This window comes from Gavialis gangeticus, unplaced genomic scaffold, assembly GCF_001723915.1.
Source record: "Gavialis gangeticus isolate Ggan-Ray unplaced genomic scaffold, GavGan_comp1, whole genome shotgun sequence".
NCBI lineage: Eukaryota > Metazoa > Chordata > Crocodylia > Gavialidae > Gavialis > Gavialis gangeticus.
The window spans coordinates 198,339,040-198,358,847 of record NW_017729032.1 but is presented as its reverse complement, the minus strand read 5'-3'; the positions used below and the strand labels follow the sequence as shown (position 1 = coordinate 198,358,847).

General features: G+C 45.2%; 1 protein-coding gene across 1 annotated transcript in view; it reads left to right on the top strand.

Annotated features, from left to right (window-relative positions):
* The window catches only part of LOC109302303 (cilia- and flagella-associated protein 47-like), a 354,798-nt gene that overhangs the window by 310,742 nt on the left and 24,248 nt on the right, over positions 1 to 19,808 (top strand). Inside the window, exon 41 of the mRNA XM_019523865.1 lies at positions 16,538 to 16,620. Within this exon, the coding sequence (XP_019379410.1) occupies positions 16,538 to 16,620 (83 nt within the window). The remainder of the gene's footprint in view (positions 1 to 16,537; positions 16,621 to 19,808) is intronic.

The following is a 19,808-nucleotide window of genomic DNA, read 5'->3' as shown; positions in this document are numbered from 1 at the left end:
CCTTTGGGCGGGGGGCTGGACTTGATGATTTTCCAAGGTCCCAGCCCTAATGTCTATGAAATCTATGAACTCTATGAAAGTTAAGGAGTATGGGTCTGAGTTCATCCTTGACTTACATGGTACAACTTAATTATGCCCAGCTGGCATTTAGCACATGTTAACAAGTTTTAACACAAGGGCAGGCAGTTATTTTGGGCGGAGGGCCGCTTACCCAGTTTTGGCAGGTTGTTGAAGGCTGCATGGGTAGCCCTGCCTCTTGACAGGTGCCCTGCCCTGTGTTCACCATCTTGGGACCAATGTCCCAATGTATTTGGTCCCAAGACACTGGGACATTAGTCTTGTGTCCCAGGGCCAGCACCGGTGGGGCCCAAAGCGGGGCACAGGCTGGCAGGGGTTTCTGGAGCCAGGCTGGGCTGCACCAGTAGGCAGAGGGGGGAGCTTGCCTGGCTCCATAGAGCCCCTGCTGGCTGGGACCCCGTGCTCCTGCCACCCTGTCCTGGGCCCTTCCGGCACTGGCCCTGGGACACAGGTGTGTGGGCCCTGTGCTTCTGCTGGCTCCCCACCCACTCACTCCCAGTGCCCCCTAGCCCCGCGGTACAGGCAGAAGGCACTGCACAGCCCTGACCCCCTGCTCACCAGCAGGGAAGAAGCTATTGCTGAGCAGGGAAAAGCAGCCCCTTGCCCACCCCGTGGCCAGCACTCCCTGCTGCAGCTGCTTGCAGCCCACGTAGGCACAGGCAGCCCCACGCAGGCTGCAAGCAGCTACAGCACAGGATACCGGCCACAGGGTGAGTGAAGTGCCGCTTTTCTCTGCACTCAGCACCAGCTTGTAATCCACCCCTGCTGCCAGTGTGGGCCCTGTGCTGGCTCTGGGCTTGCCTGTCGGGGACAGCAGCTGTGGCCCCCCTGTGTGCCGCACTGGCCAGTGTTGGCTGCTGCTGTCCACCTGGAGCTCACGCACTGGGCAGCCCACAGGTAGTGGTGGCAAACACTGCCCAGGGTGGCAAGCGGGGGGCCACAGCTGCTGTTGCTACATGCAGCCCTGACAGGTGAGCCTGGAGCCGGCGTGGGGCCCAGGCTGGCAGCAGGGCTGGGTTACAAGCTGGTGCTGAGTGCGGGGGGGAAGCAGCCCCTCCCCGCTCCATGGCCAGCCCCCCATGCTGCAGCTGCTCACAGCCCACCTGGGGCTGCCTGTGCTGGCTCAGGACAGCCCTGCATGGGCTGTGAGTGGCTGCAGCAGGGAGTGCTGGCCATGGGGCGGGGAAGGGCCACTTTTCTTCATGCAGGGAAGGAGCCCAGGGAAAAGCTGAGCGCAGGGAGGGGGGAAGCGGCCCCTCCCCCGCCCTGTGGTCGGTGCTCCCTGCTGCAGCTGCTCGCAGCCCGCGTGGGGCTGTCCTGAACAGGCACAGGCAGCCCCACATGGGCTGCAAGTGGCTGCAGCATGGGGCGCCAGCTGCGGGGCGCGGGAAGGGCCGCTTTTCCCGCCCCCGTTGTACTCAGCTTTTCCCCAGGCTCCTTCCCTGCCCTTCTCCCTCCACCCCTTACCTGTGGTTCTGACTGGGGCAGTCACATGGTCCCAGGCCAGAAGCCCTGGCTTGGTCTTCCAGCTGGGTGGCAGGGCTGGGCGGGCCCCGCCGGGGCTTCCCCTGGGTCCTACTGCCCTTGGTTCCTGTCACTTTTGACAGGAACCAAGGGCAGAGAAATATTAATTTTCTAAATTTTTTAGAGGCCCTGCAGACTGGATAGAATGGTCTTGTGGCCCAGATGTGGCCTGCGGGCCATATTTTGCCCACCCCTGCTTTAACATGTGGATGCTCTAGTTTTAAGCATACTTGGTATAGTCTAAGTCAGGTGTGGGCAAAATATGGCCGTCAAGCTGGAACCAGTCTGCCAGGTCATTCTTTTCAGCCTGTGAGACCCCTCCAAAAGACAATTATTACTGGCCCATGGCTGCCCCTCTTAAAGCTGGTGGGAAATGCCAGCTGCAGGAGGCACCTGAGGTAACTCGCTGATTGCACTATTTTCTCAAGAAAAATGAGAAGGCCTCCCTGTTGCCCCCTCCTGCGTGTGCTTGCTCTAAGTCATCCACTTCCCCACTTACCTCAGGGCTTTGGTCTCCATCCCCCAGCAAACCTAGTTTAAAGCCCTCCTCACTAGGTCAGTGAAACTGTTTGCAAAGATGCTCTTTCCTCTTTTTGTCAGGTGAATCCTATCTATTCCTAGTAGTCCTTCTTCTTGGAACGACATCCTGTGGTTGTAGAGGCCAAAGCCCTGCTGGCAACACCATCTGTGCAGCCATGCATTGATCTGCAAAATGCATCTACTCATGCCCTGGCCCTTCTCTTGACCAAAGGTTCAAGGACAACAACAGCTGAATCCATGTCCCCTTCATAGAAAAATCAAGATGTGGCAGGCGAGCATCGGAACATACCGCAGGGAGTCTAAGATGGAGAAATCTCAGTAAGGAGGGGTTAGAATAAGATGCTAGGCCATATGTGGAATCATCACAGAGGTATACAGTGTAATCTCATAAATACGGATATCAGAAATCCAGAATTATAGACAATCCAGCACTTTTTAAAACTACACTTCACTGGGGAGTAGTGGCAGCCAGTCCCAGAGCAGCAGGCGGGGGAGAGCTTGCACATGGCATCTGTTGCTGCCATCCACCACCCTGAGCTGCTGCTCCACATGAGGCCGCTGCTCTAGGACCAGCTGCCACTTCCCCCATCCCATTCCATTCCAGGGCTGCTCCAGAATTTGCACATTTCCAGCAGGTGCTCAGTCCTGAGCATGCCAGATTTGTGAGGTTATACTGTATTATGTTTGTGTATAAAGGTAGAAGATTGTGAGGTATTTGTTCAAAAATTATATTTTTGTATTCTCCTTTAAAAGTGTATTTAAAAATAGTGCTAGGAGCCATTACAGATTGATGCAATAAACCAATTCACTATAAGATTATGTCAGTGGTGCTCAACCTTTTGGCACTGGGGGCTGGATGAGTAGTATGAGGCCTGCCTGTAGGCAAGATCGGGCCTTGGGGACTGGCCACTGCACCCTCCCTGCCCTGAGCAATGGGATTCGGTTCTGTGGGCCTGCAACCATCCCTTCCTGCCCCCAAAATGGGGATTGGACCCTAGGCCGGGCACCACCCCTACCCAACCCTGCTGGCTAGGATCAGACACTGGATCCAGCATACTGTGCCTGGAGCTGTCCATGGGTCTGGAGATTTGGCAACAAAGGAATACTGGCACTGCACAGCAACCTCCACATTTCCAGACCCATGGGGAGTCCTGCAGGCCAAATGACACAGTGCCACAGTCTGCATCTGGCCTATGGGTCAGAGGCTGAGCACCCCTTTGGTGCCTTGCAGTTTCTGTAAGATTAGTTGGTATCCTGAGTTTTGTAGGCAGTATTGTAGACTATGTCCCACAAAGGCAAGGGAGTTTAGCAAATATTCAATTTAGTCTTTTGCTGTTACATGGTTTAATATTTCTAAGTATATTAGTAAACAGTTCCTTTTGGATTCCTACCCAATTAAGAATACATTCTCTTACCTCTGCCTTCCTAAGTTTATTGATGAGGTAGCTACTATGTAGATATAGACTTCCCTGCGGTGCCTGGTGCTCTCCAACTATATTACCACAGTGATACTGATAAGAGCAAAATAATTTTGGCCTGGTGTATGTGTATTGTGGAGAAAGAGGGAATGCCTTGTTTAGTCTTTCTTTCTCTCATTACCACACTTCCATAGGACTAAATCCAGGTTTAGGCATTCCCTTATAATAATGTAGCTAGCTCTGGCTGATTGGTGCTCTGTGTCCCTAAAGGAGTGTGTTCAGCCAGCATGGGTCTTACCATATTCAGAATTGTGTTGCTTTTGTCTTAGGACTAGTTTGAAGGGGCATAATTTTCTTTTAGAAGATTATGAAGACACAATGTACAGATCTTGGATCCATCCTTCTGTTTTTAGGCTGAAAAACCCTTCGCTCCTTTGCTCACCTGGGTCACAAGTGTTGTGATTTGACATATTAATTTATATCAGAATGGAAATTGAATGAGGCCTATTGAATACTAGTTTACAATTTTCATGTTATGCCCAGTATGGTTCCAATTTGTATTGTATTTCTTTTTAATATTCCAATAGCAATAATCATATCTACACCCACCATTTGAGCAGTTCATTAGCTTTACAGTGAATCTGCCAGTTTATGAAATCACAAGTTAGATATTCTGTATCAAAGATACGAGGTCAAAAATGTGAACTTCTATATATAAAATGGTTTTATTTCTGTATTTTTATGTAAGAAGAAATATAAGTGTGGAATAAAAAGTATTTTATTTTCAGGTATTTTTTGAGCATTTTCCTTTGAAATAATGGCCTTTAAGTACAGCTATTCAGATGGATCTCAAGACTAACGTACGATTTGGATTTTAGATTTTCCTTTTCTTTTTTTTAAGTCAGCACACTTTTTTAACCAAGTAAGATTAACAGTGTATTTTAAGACAGAACCAATAACTATCAAACACAGTATGTAATAATTGTTTGGTATGAGCTGGCTCATCAACATTTATTGTTAGGAGGAATGATTTTTATATATGGGTGATATTAAACTTCAGCTAGAGCTGAAAATCTCCTTGCAGAAATTCCATGAGATACATTACAACGATGTTTTTCAGCATGAATAAACTTTTTACCTATGCCCGCTGTAAAATAAAAGGAATGTCCAATCCATAAACTTAACTGTGCACACTTAACTTCTTTTAACATCAAAGAGAATTATTTGTGAACAACAAAGGAAAAATATAAAGTAGTACTAGATAACATGACAAGAAAAATTATTTGCTTTTGGGGTGAAAAGATAAATTTGGGATTGGTTTAGGGTTTGCATTATAAAACCTGCCAGTTGGTCTAGTATAAATATTTTCAGAAATGAAAAGTCCACAATAAATACCTTCTTCAGTTCTGTATTGTGTAAAATAGCAAGTTGATTTCCCAGCAGTCCATTATCCAGAAAGTCAGTTAACCAGAAGGTTTTGTATTTACAAAACCATCAGCCTGCAGTTGGGTTTTGCTTATCAGTAAGACAGCAGTGCATGGTTTATTTACTTGTGTGTTGAGCTTTAAAACAGTACACAATACTGTGCATTTATTTCTTGTTTTTTTAATATTTGCTGTACAGTACAGTAATTAAATAGTTTTCAGCACTGTATATGAGGTATTTGATTATCTGGAAAAATGATTAGCCAGAATAATGGTGAAACTAATTATTCTGGATAATTAAAGTTCCACTGTACTTATAGAATCGCCATCACTGCATTCTTTAATACATTTACAATACCAATGTGAAGGAGAAAAAAAGTCTCCACTTTGAAGATGGGAAACGTAGGCATAGGGAGGAGCATCCCAGATCTCACAAAATATCTTTGGCAGATCAGGGTCTTGTGTAATTGTGTCTAGTGTCTGAGGCTACTGCTCTAACAACTAGACCAGGGGTAGTCAACGTTTTTGGCCGAAGTGCCGAAAAAAACCGCAATGTCTACTTCATAAGGTGCCGGATTGCTAGCAAGCCAAAAAACAAAACTGGCAGGATGCACTGAATATTAATATAGTTAATAATCACAACTGTTGCTTTTTATGGTAAATACCAGGTTTTCTAAAAAATCTCGAGCTGATGATAATAAATACAACTTCATATACTACCTTTGTACTTACATATCCTTTTTTGTTAAGCATGTTGTGATGAGAAAGAAAAAGAGGAGAGAGAAAAAAAGAGACAAGGACTGTGAGGTTAGAGATGGAGTAGCTGTTCCATGGAAAGTGTTCTCTGTCTGGTGATTAGGAGGTTTTTTCCTTTTACATTTTTCTGGAAGAAGGCACCTCAGAGTCTAACTGGGTCAGAGGCATAAGTTTTCATAAATGACAGCCTACTTCAACAGGTGACCTGACTCTCCCTTGTTTTTTGTGAGGTGTCATTCTGGAGCGTAATGCTTGTATAGTTTTGCCTACATGGTTTCCACAAGGGTATTTAGTGCATTGGATGAAGCAATCACATTCTGTGATAGACATTTGTAGGATTAATACATTCTGATGGCTTCATTGTGGGGTGTGTGTATTGTGCTGATGGTAGAGATGTGTTGACAGGTTTTGTATGTGTTGTTTAGGCAGGGGCTTGTTCCAATTGCAGTGTGTTCATTAGCAAGGAGTTTGCTTTAGGTAATTTGTGTGGCAAAGCTGAGTGTTGGTTGAAAGGCAGGAGTGGGAGGGTTGAGAATATTTTTGTCAAGGTGTGATGCTCTTCAAATATACATTGTAATCATTTCATGATTTTTTTTATAGGTTCAAGTATTGGATGGTAAGTGGCAGTCAGAGATGTACTGATGGTGGGGGCTTTCTTTTTTGCATTATAGGAGGGTAGTGCAGGGTATCTGGGTAGCTTATTCAAGGGTACTGTCTATTTATTCTGCTGGCGTGTCCTTACTGCATAAAAGGCAGTCTTTTGGTTGATGGGGAGAGTGTCACAAGTGTTCTCTTCCAAGCAGATATGGTAATATCCGAGGGCCTAGTTATAGACTGTGAATTTCTTAGCGTATTTGGGAAGATTACTAGTTTTGTGGAGATGCATGTTGTAATTTGTGGATTTTGTGTAGAGTTATTTGTAGGGTGCAATTATGGATGGGGATTATGGTATCTAGAAAGGTGATGTTACTGTAAAGTGAATTTCAGAGAGAAATTATGGAAGGTACTAGTTACTGAAATTGTGATAGGAATCAATAAGCAAGTCCAGGGCCACATCCAGACAAGCAGGGGCTTGTGCTTGCAGTGGCACAAACAGTGGCACAAATTTGTGCTGCTACTTTGTGTTGGAACGCATATGCCTGCACTTGCCCATTGTTGCAGGACACATTGTCCTGCTGTGGGCAAACTGTCCATACCCAGCTCTTCCCAGCTGCTGGCCAGGCTCCATGTGTTGTGAGGGGATGGGGCTAGCTGGGGCAGGGGGTTCCTCAGCTCATAGGCTCTGCATCACACGGAGATGGGGGAGCTCCTCCATCTCCACGTACCTCAATGCAGGGGCTTCGCAGTGGAGCCCCTGCTCTGAGGCGTGCAAAGATAGGGGAGCAGCCAGCCTAGGATTGCCTGTTGCCCTGTTTCTAGGCACGCTGCACCAAAGCCAGCTGCAGAGCCAAGTGGCTAGCTGGAGTGCAGTGTGCCTCAGTGTGGGTGCTCTGCAGCGTGCGAAGATGGAGGATCAGGCAACCCTGGGTCCTGTCTCCAATATTTATCCTGGCACACACTGTTTACAAGTACTTTTGTGCTACATTTTTTCTGTTTTTTTTTTGCTATGTAGCCTCCACCATTGCGGACCATTGTAACAGGTTTGTGTGTATGTATCTTCTTTCTCTCTCAGCTTCGCGATCCCTCTCCCCCTCCTTCTCCCCTCCCCCACCCCCAGGCTTAGTTGGCTAACATTGTATCTCCTGTAACCTATTTGCGTTCCCCTCTTCACCCCCATCCCTTTATTGTTAGTCCCTCGCTCGGGTGATCTATATTTCCTTACCAGCTTTGTCATCTTTTTTTGGATTCCCAATCATAAACATTTACTAATAAAATTTAATCTCAGTAGCAGATTTCCCCCCACACTGCAAGTTTGCAGCAGTGTGCACAGCTTAACAAGCAATGCATGTGGTTTGTGGCACCACAAAGAGATTTGTCCATGCACTTCTAAACCACATGAGGATGCAGCCCAAGTGTTGAGTTCAGATGATAAAAATGTCATCTATATATTTACATAATGAAGTTAAAAGTAATTTTTCTAACTGTTGGTTGCTTAGCTTAAGATGTATCTGCTTCTTTCCTAAAAAGGATATTTTGTGCCACAAAACTTTGTCTAACACCCCCTCATGATGTCCAGTTGGTCCAATAAAAAAAACTATCCAACTAATATTGTTTTACCTGGTGAAGGCAATCCATTGCACTAAACCCAAGTAAATACCTGTTTTGGAGAGGGAGGAAGCCTTCCTCCTCCATTAGAGTTTAAAAAAATAATAATAAAGAAGGTTTGGGACTTGGGCTAATGGAGAGGTGGGGTGGCTGTGCATCATGTAGGCCTTATACACAGGAATAGATTTCAGTCTTAATTTCTGTAAAATATGCTTTAAAAAGAACATGGGCATTGGTAAAAAAAAATTTTGAGCAAAAAGCAAATATCTGGATTAAGCCATTTTCCTTCTTTCGGTGTAGGAAGATCTTCAAGGTTTGAGTGACAAATTAGATACTGGTACAGTAAAGAAGATTTTGGACAATTGTAAACTTAAATAGATGTTCACCTCAGTTAAAATGATTCCTAATTTCTGACGTGAATTTTTTTACTCATCAGATTTTTTAGAACCTGATCATGCACTAAATTTGAAAGTAGTTTGACCATCATTAAAATCAGAAAAGGTCAGTGCAGGAGTTAAGGTTAGGTAGGGCTCATTTTATTAGTAAAAACAAGGAAATATTATTGTTAGAAAATATACCAAACCTTCCCACTACATTTGTAAGGGATACAGCAAGTATCTCTAAATTTGTAAGAGGTACATGCAGTTGGAACTTCTCATTTCCCTTGTAGATTTTGGATTAGTATTTGGTGAAGTTTCTTAAAGTTATATCTGATTTGCAAGAGTAATTCTGGGGTTGTTTTTGTTTTTATTTACTCCTATGTAACTACATTTAATATACCACCCATAGCTTTACTATATATGTATGTGTATGTATATGAATGTATATATGTGTGTATATATGTATGTGTGTGTGTGTATGTATATGCATATATACACACACATACACACACATATGTGACATATCTCTTAAGTGTGACTTCATAACTATGAAACTATGAAACAAATGGGTTTGTATGAAATAGAGAAAAAGTGAAGATATGCAGTGAGCTGTCTTTGAATTCATTATTTATTGTCACAAATTATTGATGAAAACATTTTATCTGCCACTTGTGAGTTATGAAAGCTCATCAATAATGAATGAAGAAAAGTATGCAAAGTCAGTTCATTATATGCTCTTCTATGCATCACCAGGTGCACAGCATGGATATATAAGCACCTTAAAAATTTTACTAACATGCATGCATGTTCAAGCATACAGCATATCTCAAACTGAAACAGCATTTATTTCATGGGTTTAAGGTAATGAGAATACACTATAATGATGGATTTTTCTAATTTGTAGAACAACTCAAAGCATTTACTGTTCACGTGTTAATATTGAAATGACACACATTCTGGCTATTTTATATTCAGACAAGAGACTTAAATGGGAGTTATTCAAGTAGTAGCATTCTGATGATTTCAGTTTTCATAATGTGCAGTGCAACCTCCTCATTAAACAACAGGATTACACAGCTAATACTTTAGAATCATGGTCAAATTCTGCTCTTATTTGCATCCTGTTGATATCACTTACTAGAAAGTATAAAACAGGAAGCATTTTACTTAGTAATGAATAACTCTAGTAATGAATAACTCTTACTTTACTTAGTAATGAATAACTCTTGTGAGGGTCTGCAGACTATGTCTAAGGGATCTATGAAAGATGACTATAATCAATCAAAAGTATGTGAGTACCTACACTTATAATTCCAAGGGATTTATAACTCCATTCAAAATTTCCAAGGGGGCCCACACCTCTATCTGAAATTTTTAGGGGTCTGCAACGGATAAAAGTTTGAAAGCCACTGCTTTATAGACTATATTAATATTTGAGACAAGTACGTTTTATTAAACAGACAGATGAAATCATGGCTCTGTTGATGGTAATAGCAAAATTCTATTCCTATTAATAAGCCCAGGAATTGATGTAGTTTGGTACTAAGCATAGAAGTGCTGCAATATCTTTGACTTTTCTTTGCAATATGTAAAGTTGACAAGAAAAAAGCTTTGTGTAGATAATCAGATATGAATTATTCATGTTGTTCTGGTGATAATAAGGAATGTCAAGGTCTCTAGGACGTGGCAGCTTATAGAAACTCATCTCCAAGTACTCGTTTTGGTGAAGGGCATGCTAACCTGATTGTTTAACTTGGACCATGTGTAGACGAAACAAGAGGCGTGTGTGCATGACACTTTAAAGCAGGCTAAATGCTTTTGCACCACTCTAATGGTGTCGGTGTTTACACACTGTGGTGGCATATTGCACGTTACTTCCAGCTGCTGCAGGAAATTTGGCAGTGTAATGCGGCTTAAATGACTTGGGGCGCAGCAAACTAAAATTATGCATAAACCAGTTTAAGTGATCAGAAAGTGGTTTAAACCTGTAACAGAATACATGTTCAGTGCACATAAATCAGTTTGAAAATGGCCGAAACTGGTTTGAGATGCACCTGGTTGAATGTAGTATCAGACTTAACTGATTTGGCTCAAACCAGTTTATGCAATGTCTGTCCCAGAACCCTTACTGGTTTAAGATAAACCAGAGACCCCCATCATCCCGGCATGTTCTCTGGGCTGGGCTCTCTGCTTCAGCCCAGCCAGGCTGCCCCTCCCTTCTGCTCCCCAGCCAGAGCAGGGACAGGCAGGGGCAGCGGTCTGGCCAGGGAGGGGGTTAATTTCCCCTCTCTATTCCACTGACAGGGACCTGAGCGAGGTCTGCCGGGCACTCCTCCCTCACTGCTGCAACAGTGGGCACCATGGTCCCTGAGGCAGAGGGGGCAGGGAGGAGAGTTAGTACCAAGCTGGGACTGCCAGCCCTTGCTGCCATGCTCCCTGCCCCCACCCAGGGGCCCTGCCTGGCCATCTCCCTTCCCTGCTGCTGCAGCAGGAGGGGGCAGGGCCCTTACTGGGGGCAGCAGCCCCCGTCATAATGTGGGGGAACAAGTCCCTTCCCGGCGGGGAAGCTGTGGTGTGGGGCCAGCAGAGCTGTGGCTGCACAGGGTCCAGAGTGGGCCAGAGTCTGGAAAGCCCCCGCAGCACTACCATGCTCCACAGCAGCTCTGTTGGCCCTGCAGAGTGGCCCCCCCAGGAAGGGGCTCACACGCCAGGAAGTGGTGATGGGCTGCTGCCCATTACCATCACTCACTCACTGCTCGCTGCTGCAGCTGCTAGGCATGGGTGGAGTCTGTCCCCCAGCACTCAGTCTGTGCTGGGGGTAAGCCCCCTCTGGGCAGGAGGAGGCTTATTAAGCCACTGGCCCCGACCACTGTCCCAGTGGTGGCTGCAGCTGGGCCAGGCAGACCCTGATGCGGTGCCAGAATCCAGTGTCCGAATAAGCCTCCTCCTGCCCAGAGGGGGCTTGCCCTAAGCACAGAGCAGCTGCCAGTACCGCATTGGGGTCTGCCCAGCCTGGCTGCCGCTGCCTCTCTGTGCTCTGGCCAGGCACCTCCTGGCAGGAGGAGGCTTATTCAGCCACTGGCCCTGAGCGAAGGCAAAGCAGCAGCTGTGGCCATGCCAGGCAGACCCCATTGTGTTGCCAGTGGCTAGCAGCCAGCATCTGAATAAGCCTTCTCCTGCCCAGAGGGGTCTTGCCCCAAGTATGGAGCGGCCACCGGCATCGCAGCGGGGTCTGCCTGGCCTGGCTGCACTGCCACTCTGTGCTCTGGGCCAGCATCTGTATGAGACACCTCCTGCCAGGAGGGGACTGGCCCGAACACAGAGTGGCGGTAGCAGCCAGGCCGGGCAGACCCTGCTGTGGTGCCGGCATCCACTCTGTTCTTGGGGCAAGCCCCCTCCAAGCTGGAGGAGGCTTATTTGGATGCTGGCCTGGAGCACAGAGTGGTGGCTTGATCCAGACCCCACTGTGATGCCAGCAGCTGCTCTGTGCTTGGGGCAAGCCCCTTCCGGGCGGGAGGAGGCTTATTTGGTTGCTTCCCACTGGCACTGCATAGGGGTCTGTCCAGCCCAGCTGCAGCTGCTACTGGGACTGTGGTCAGGGTCAGTGGCTGAATAAGCCTTCTCCTGCCCAGAGGGGGCTTGCCCAGAGCACAGACCAAGAGGCAGGGGCTGGACCCTGCCCCCACCTGGCAGGTGGAGCAGTGAGCAGTGAGTGAGTGAGTGATAGTGATGGGCTGATGCCCATCACCACTTCCCAGAGTGTGAACCTCTTCCTGGTGGGGGCCACTCTGCAGGGCCAGTGGAGCTGCTGGAGAGCATGGCAATGTTGCTCTGGGCTTGCTGGGCTCCGGCCCACTCTGGACCCCAGTGCTGGCGCAGCTCTGTTGGCCCTGCAGTGCAGTGCCCCACTGGAAAGGGGCTCGCTCCCCCACATTATGATGGGCTGCTGTCCCCAGTATGGGCCCTGCCCCCTCCCACTGTAGTGGTGGGCTGGGGACATGGCCAGGCAGGGCCCCTGCGTGGGGGAAGGGAGTGCAGCAGTGAGGGTGGCAGACCTGGCTTGGTAGAGCAGAGAACAACTCTTCCTCCTGCCCTGCTCTGCCCCAGGGCCATGGTGCCCATTGCTGTAGTAGCGAGTGGGGAGTGCCCGGCAGACCTGGCTTGGGTCCCTGCTGGTGGAATAGAGAGGGGGAATTAAACCCCCCCTGGCCAATTCAGCTGAGACTGGCCATGCCTCCCTGTACAGCTTCCCTGCAGCCGAGCGTCTGTTCTAGCACGGTCTGGCACCTGGCCTGAGCAACTGCAGTCATGTGCCTGCATTGTTTTAGTCCAGAGCAGATGTTTGTCCTGTTACAAACCAGTTTAGCCTACTCAGGTTAGACTAACCTGCAAAGGTTGAATCAATTCAGGCTCTAGCTTTTTGAATGTCTGTCCCTAGCCCAAGGGGTTCTGAGTGGTGCAGAGGTCATGTGAACACCAAACAATGGTGAATTTATTTTGATAGTCTACTAAAAGAACTACAGCTGGTTGTTAGATACTTATTTTTCTTCTTCAGACATAGTTATTAAGCATACTTAATGTGAATAGAGAGATTTTTTGTTCAACACAGATTAGCAAAGCCCATGAGAGAATGGCAAACTATAAGCCATTCAACTATTGATTTTCAATACTCAATTTTAGATGACAAAAATTGATACAAATATGAACTTGGATTAGAATATAGTTAAAATGTTGAGGGTATTGCAGTTTGTGAAGCAGGAAGCAACTAAAGGTATATCTGTACAATGCCCCAGTGCTCTTGGGGAAAACACAAGCAGTAATAGGAGGGAAAGGGTATTTGCTCATTAGCAGCCCTCCCTGAGAGCAACAGGGATTTGTGTAGACATATCTCAAACCCTAAGCCTCATTTGAAGTTCAGCTGACTATTACAAAGTCTATTCCAGATGACTGTGATATAGGGAACCTTTTAATGCTAAAGTTTTAGTTCTCCTTATTGAGTTGAAGGAGTATGTTCAGTCACAGAGCTAATATCTTTGAAACCTTTTTGGAAATATACAGAAGAGACAGTTATATATATTGACTGAAGTATTATTACCTGCTTCTGCATTTTATTGATCCTATAAAGTTAAATCCTTTATAAATAAAATGCCTTTGCCTAAATTAATAATGCATATAATTTGAGATTATTTGGTTGGAATTGGTTAAATCACAGTAAATGATCTTGGAAAACTTACACATCTTAGATTACATCCATCACAGCCATAATCCTTACCAATAATAATTAAAAACAATGAAAATATGCATATGCTATATAATGTGGAATAATCTATTAGTGCCATTTTAAATTTAAGTGCGAACAATTAAGATCATGAAAATCAGGGTACAGTGTGTTTAGGCAGGAGTTGTACCCTGAGCTCCATTAATAATATTTTGAAATTCTTCAGTAGATATAAAATCACTGCAATGTAAAATGTTTTAAGGGAGTTTTACATTTTCTTCCTTCTGTATCAAACATAAAATTATCAGAAAACATGTTTCATGGCCATATAACTTCATGTGAATAATGAAGAATAATGAAGACTGTTTCAGACACAAATGACAAGTCCATTTGAACAGAGAAGGACAAGGTCATAATATCAAATCATGTAATTCAGGTTACTGTGGGACAGAGGGGTCAACATTTTTGGCAGGCATGCCATCAAGTATGCACTGTACCCACCCTGAGAGTTACTCCAGTCCCCTTCTCCTGCCCTTTATGCTCCTTTTCTTTCTGCTCCCTGCCTGATCTTCCACTGTATTCCCTCCTCTGTCCCCAGTATGCAGCTTGCCACATGCAGAAGTTACTCATGCTACCTGTGGCATGTGAGCTGTGGTTTGCCCATCCTTGCTGTGGGACATCTTTTGCAGATAAGTGGAAGAGAACTTTTCACAAAATGTTCCACCTGTCTATATAATGGTACTTATATAACTCTGATTACTGAAATATCAGAGGGCATCCCATTCTCTAATGTGACTTCCTGCCAATTGTCCTGTGAGTTCTGGAAGCTAAAGCTGTGGACACCACATGTTTGCATGGGTATTAACTTACAGCAGTTTGTATACTACTCTTGATTCTAGTGGCTGAAGTGGAAAGACAGCCAGCTCTCAGGAGGTATTTACCCACAGTACTTTGCCACTGGGTAGCAAAAGAGCTCGTAGTTACCTTTTTGTTTTGAACAAACTGCTACTTGAGGATGACACTGACTAGAGGTACACACAGTCAGTCCACACACTGGTGCAATTTACTTGGTATGGAGTTAATTCTGACTTTCCAAAGGGTAAATTTACCCTACACGGGAATTAACTTGCACTAATATAGGACTTTTATTTCATGTGTCCATTACACATTTCCACTAGTGTAAATGTTCTTTGTGCTCATAGCCTAAATGGGTAGCTTAAGATCACACAGTAAATCTTGGGTAAAACCAAAAATTGAACCCAACTCAGGCTAATACTGTAACTAGTAAGTGTTCCTGTTTGTCCCGTGTGTGATCCATCGCCTTACAGTTGAGTTTATAATATGTTAATCCAAAATTTGTGAAATATTTTATTTACAAGTATGTACAACACAAACAATCTGTCATGCTGTAAGGCTTAGAATTAAGGTTGATGTAGAAACTAAATATCTTGCTTTTTTAGTTTCAAAATGTGAATTTTAATATTGAATTATGGTACTGTGTTGGGGCATATAAACGCCTTGCTGGCAGAGGTAAGATCCAGAGTTATCAATAAGTCTTTATGACTGTACCTGGAAACAAATAATAATTCAGTCAGCAAGAATTCCTACAGAGGAGATAGATTCTCTTCAGCGAAAGAAAATCCCTGGGCTTGAAAGCAGCTTATTTCTGAGAAACTTCTGTTAGGAAGAGAGCTAATTTTAGGGAGGGGCTCTAAGAAATTAGGGCCTGGCCCAGGGGGTTAGCTTTGCAGGTCAGTTCTTTTCTGGGAGAACAAAGAACCTGCAAGTACATCCAGGTTGGACTGGGAATTCAGGCCTTGGTGCATAAGAAAGAAGTTTAAGTTGAGGTGGTTTTAGAGTTCTCTAGAGTAAGTTTGCTAGTGAGGGAGTCTGTGGACTCCCTTGGTCTCTGTGGTCTGATGAAAGAGAGGAATTGGAGAGGGGCCCAGCTATGGCATTGGGCAGGATACGTATTGAGACTGTGTTTTGGAATCTCATGGGCAGTTAGTACCCTGGAAATATGTACCCTGGGGAGGTTGGGGGAGGGTAGATTACATTAAAAATGGCCAGCCAATCTAACTTAGTTTGCTCAGGTGTGGACCTTACACTAGTCAAGTCACTCTAATTATGAACTCTGCAGACGTTCAGGATGTTTAGATCGGTCTAAAAATGACTGACCTGATCTAAGATAACCTTATCTCTGAGGTACACTTAACTCAGAGTGGGATACCTATTTTAGACTGATCTAACTGGCCTGAACTTCTGTACAGTTTCCTGTGCAGCTCCAAGGCTGGGAAAACCTAGCCACTAGCCCCAGCCCTAGGGCTACACTTTTCCTACCACCTCCCTGGCATCAGGTTATTTTTAGTCCCTGGCCCTCCGCCCCCCCGATGGAGGACCTCCCCCCCCCCCAGCAACTCCCAGTGCTGGTTTTCCAGTGGTCACCAGTGCTAGAGGCCAAGCAAGTAAGAAGGGGCAGGTGCGATGGGGGGGGTTCATTTTGGGGTGTGGGGGATCAGGGGACTAAAAATAATCCCTGGTCTCAGGGGGTGAGGGGGAGAGAGGCCCACACCCTATGAGTATCCTGGACCACGCCATCCCACCAACTCCCCCATGGACCCTGCTCTCCCTGACCTCCTTGCCCCCTCCCACTAACCACTCCCCACATCCTGACTTGCCTTAGATCAGGTGACCTTAGATCAGTCTAATCTCCCCCTGTCCTTCTTCCCAAATGTCAGTATGCACCCCTAAATGTGAGGTGGCATGTTTCAAGGGCTGAGTCCTGGAAGAGGTAGATCATTAACTAGGCTGGATCAGCTACTGGGATTGCAAAAGCTTGGAAATACAGGGGCAGGCTCCCTTTCTCACATATCTTTTGTTGGATTAGATAAGATTTAGCCTGGAAGAAAGATCACACAAAGTGAAATGGCATTTTATTTATTACTATAAGTTGTAATCAGTCAGTGTGTTGATTTTATTTCTTTTTTTTTCTAGTTTTGAAAGTACTATACCAAATAATAAAAGTGATGTGGTAAATGAAGATGCACTGAAAAATCAAGAGAACAACTTATGCTGCTGTAAGTACTTGTATAAGAGGCCTTTTGTGCATCTCTAAGAATTTGTTTTAATTAATTAGATTGGAGCACTTGAGGAATTAGTGCCAATGAACAAAAACATTGAACTTCTAAAATGCATTCAATAATAAAGATTTTTATTAAGAGCTTTATTGTATGATCAAACACTTGATATCTTGACAGATCATACACTAGTTGTATACTTTTTAAAGCTATGGACTTCATTAAAGATACAAAGCAAGCTGCGATTCTTCTTTGTTGAGAGCATAGGCTGACTGTACTAATAAGAAGCCTCTGAATCCCCTGCAGTTTAGCAGAGTTGGATCTGAAAGAAATGAGAGCAGTTGTCTACACATTTCTCACTTCATTCTTGAAGTGGTGTCAGTCAAGACTCATTCATTTAGAGTAGGACTGTCCAACTTCTAAGCAGCTGCAAGCTGTACCAGCAGGGGTCACTGGCATGTGCAGGTGCCTCTCCACTTGCTGCACCATGAGTGTGCACTCCACCTCACCTTCAGTTCCAGAGCCACAGGCACCCCGGTTGCACAGTATTACATGGGTGTTCCAAGCTGGCTTCCCAGGACTGCAGGCTGCACTGTATCGCAGTGGCCTGACTCCCAAGGGATGAGTCATGAAGTGAAAGCTAGAGTAGAGAGGAAGAGCCGGGAGACTCCAGCTGCTGTTGCAGCCAGAGTGATGGGGGGCATGGCATCTGCATAGGATCCTGTGGACTGCATGTTAACCCATTGCAGGCCACATGCAGCCCACGGGCAGTCAACTAGACAACCTTTAGAGTAATAGCTTTTACTTGGGTTATTCTCAAGAACATTCCACTTGTACAAAACCTATAGGCTGGCTACATGTCCTCACCCCCCTGCCATACTGATGGCAGGTTAGAGTGTTTTTGATGTTTTCAGGCAATGTGCCTGGCAGCTGTGCAAGAAGGTTGTTTGTGAAGCATTAAGAAGAGGTTAGATGAACAGTTGTCTAGGATGGCTTTTAGCTTGGGATTCTGTCTTGAGCAGGCAGCTGGACCAGATGACCTCCTGAGGGTCCCTTCCAGGCCTGTTTTCCTATGATACTCTGATTATATGAAGTTTACTATGTGTTTAACCAAAGTAGTAATGCAATTGCACATGTGTGTATGGAAAAAACGAGGCTTGCTCTATTTTTTTTTTTTTTACTGATGAACAAATATTTCTTAAGTATCTAGGTTGCTTTTCAAATCCACCCCACATAACACTATATTTTGGGATGTGGTTATTTTCTAGTAATGTCCTATCAAATACAGGGTCTCAAGTTACCTAACAAGCAGTCTGTAATTGTGCTGTTAATGCATGGACTGTGACCATCTGAATTTTTCTCTGCTATCAGCCTGATGCTGTTAAATGTGGTTCCATGTGCTGCTTTAGGTTAGATAATTTGTATCAAGGATAATTTTGCAATATCCACACAGTTTCTGTCTAAAGTTCAGAACAGAGTCCAATCTTCCCCTCATTTTGGTGACAGAACTTTAACAAGGGGACCTATAGAAGCTTACTGAGAGAGGCTTTTTTGAGATGTGTTACTTGGTATTAATTAAGGAAAGAGTGAATAGGACTGTGCAAGTGCTCTCTCAACTATTAGAGTATTTGATGCTTGAGCAAAAAATATTTTTGGTTCCTAGCTCCCCATATTTCCTTTCCTACCCTTTAAAAAAGTTCAACTTGCTTTGCAAATTGTTCCATTCTCATTTGTAACTCAATGTTAGTTGTAGGCTCTGGTTTAGTGTTATTTTGTTTTTTTTAAAAAAAGAAAAAATGTCCCAGGTCCCAGACCAGATTGCCAACACTAGATTTTTTTTTTTTATTGAAGAACATACTGACATAAAAAAAATAAGATGTGCCAAAATGTGTCAGACTAATTGGTCATTTAACCTAGTACCCTGTCTCCTACAGTGGCAGCAGTGGATGCTTTAGTGGGGCTGCATTTAACTCGGTATAGCTAGAATGATCTATTCCCCTATTCATTAACATCCTTGGCATCCATTATGGTTTAGGGTCACTTTTCAGCATGGAAGGAAGTCACAAAAGGGATCCTACAGGGGTCTGTACTACGCCCAAATTTTGTTCAAAATTTTCAACACTTCACTTTGCACTCCCATTTCCAGATCAGTCTCCAAGTTTGCATTTCATACCAAATTATTCCAGGTAGTCTAATCCCAAGCTAATGGAAAGGAGCTGCAGAAAAATCTCAACAAGATAAATGAGTGGCCAAAAAAAAAAAAAAGACAGAAAAACATCAGTGTTGACAAGCGCAAGGTAACAAACATAGAGGAAAATAATCCCAACTTTACATATAGAATAGCTGGCTTTGAACTAACTCTTACAACTGAGGAAAAAGACCGCACCCCCTGATGCCTCCATTTCCATTTTCACTGACTGACTTTCTTGCCTGTATTGCGTGCCAGGTCAGCCTCTGGCTTCTTTATTATTCCTTCCATCCAAGAACAGGAGACACACCAACTGCAGGTGCTTCCTCAGTCTGACAAAGGGGTTTTCAGTGCAAAAGCTGGCATCCCAGGGAGCTAAGCTGAGCTCACATGGAGCCTCAACTCTGTTGCAGCCAGAAAGCGTCAGGCCTGTCAAAGATGTGACAGATCTGGGCTTTCCCCAGCCAGGACTGTGCGTGCGTTAGCTGGAGGTTATGGCGCCTCCTACCCACCTTTCACCAGGGGATTGTTGTTCCTGGCATTTTCAGGGCTGCCATGCCACAGCAGTCTCACCAGGCCTCCCTACCATGGCAGGGTGCAGTTTTAGTGGTTATGCCCAGGACCTGGGGTCTTCTTCTTCCCCATAGCCCCAGCCCATACCTCCAAGTTTGTCCTGGCAGGGGAACGAGCTCAGCAGGGACATATTCTTCCCCAGATGGCTGGTGTTGCAGTGAGTGCCCCGTACAGCTGAGAGCAGGGCATTAACTGGTTTTTAAAAAAATGAAAAAAGGAAATGGGTGCAGATGGAGTAAGGAGGGTGGCACTCAGTCCATCTGCAGATGAAGCTTGGGGAACCCCAGCAGTCGGAGGTTCACTTTCAAGAACACCAGCTGCTCCACCAAACCAGGATCCAAGCAGGTGCAGTGGGGTGTCACAACATCCCCAGCAATGCTGAACACCCTCTTGCTTGGAACGCTGGTTGGTGGACAGGACAGGTGTT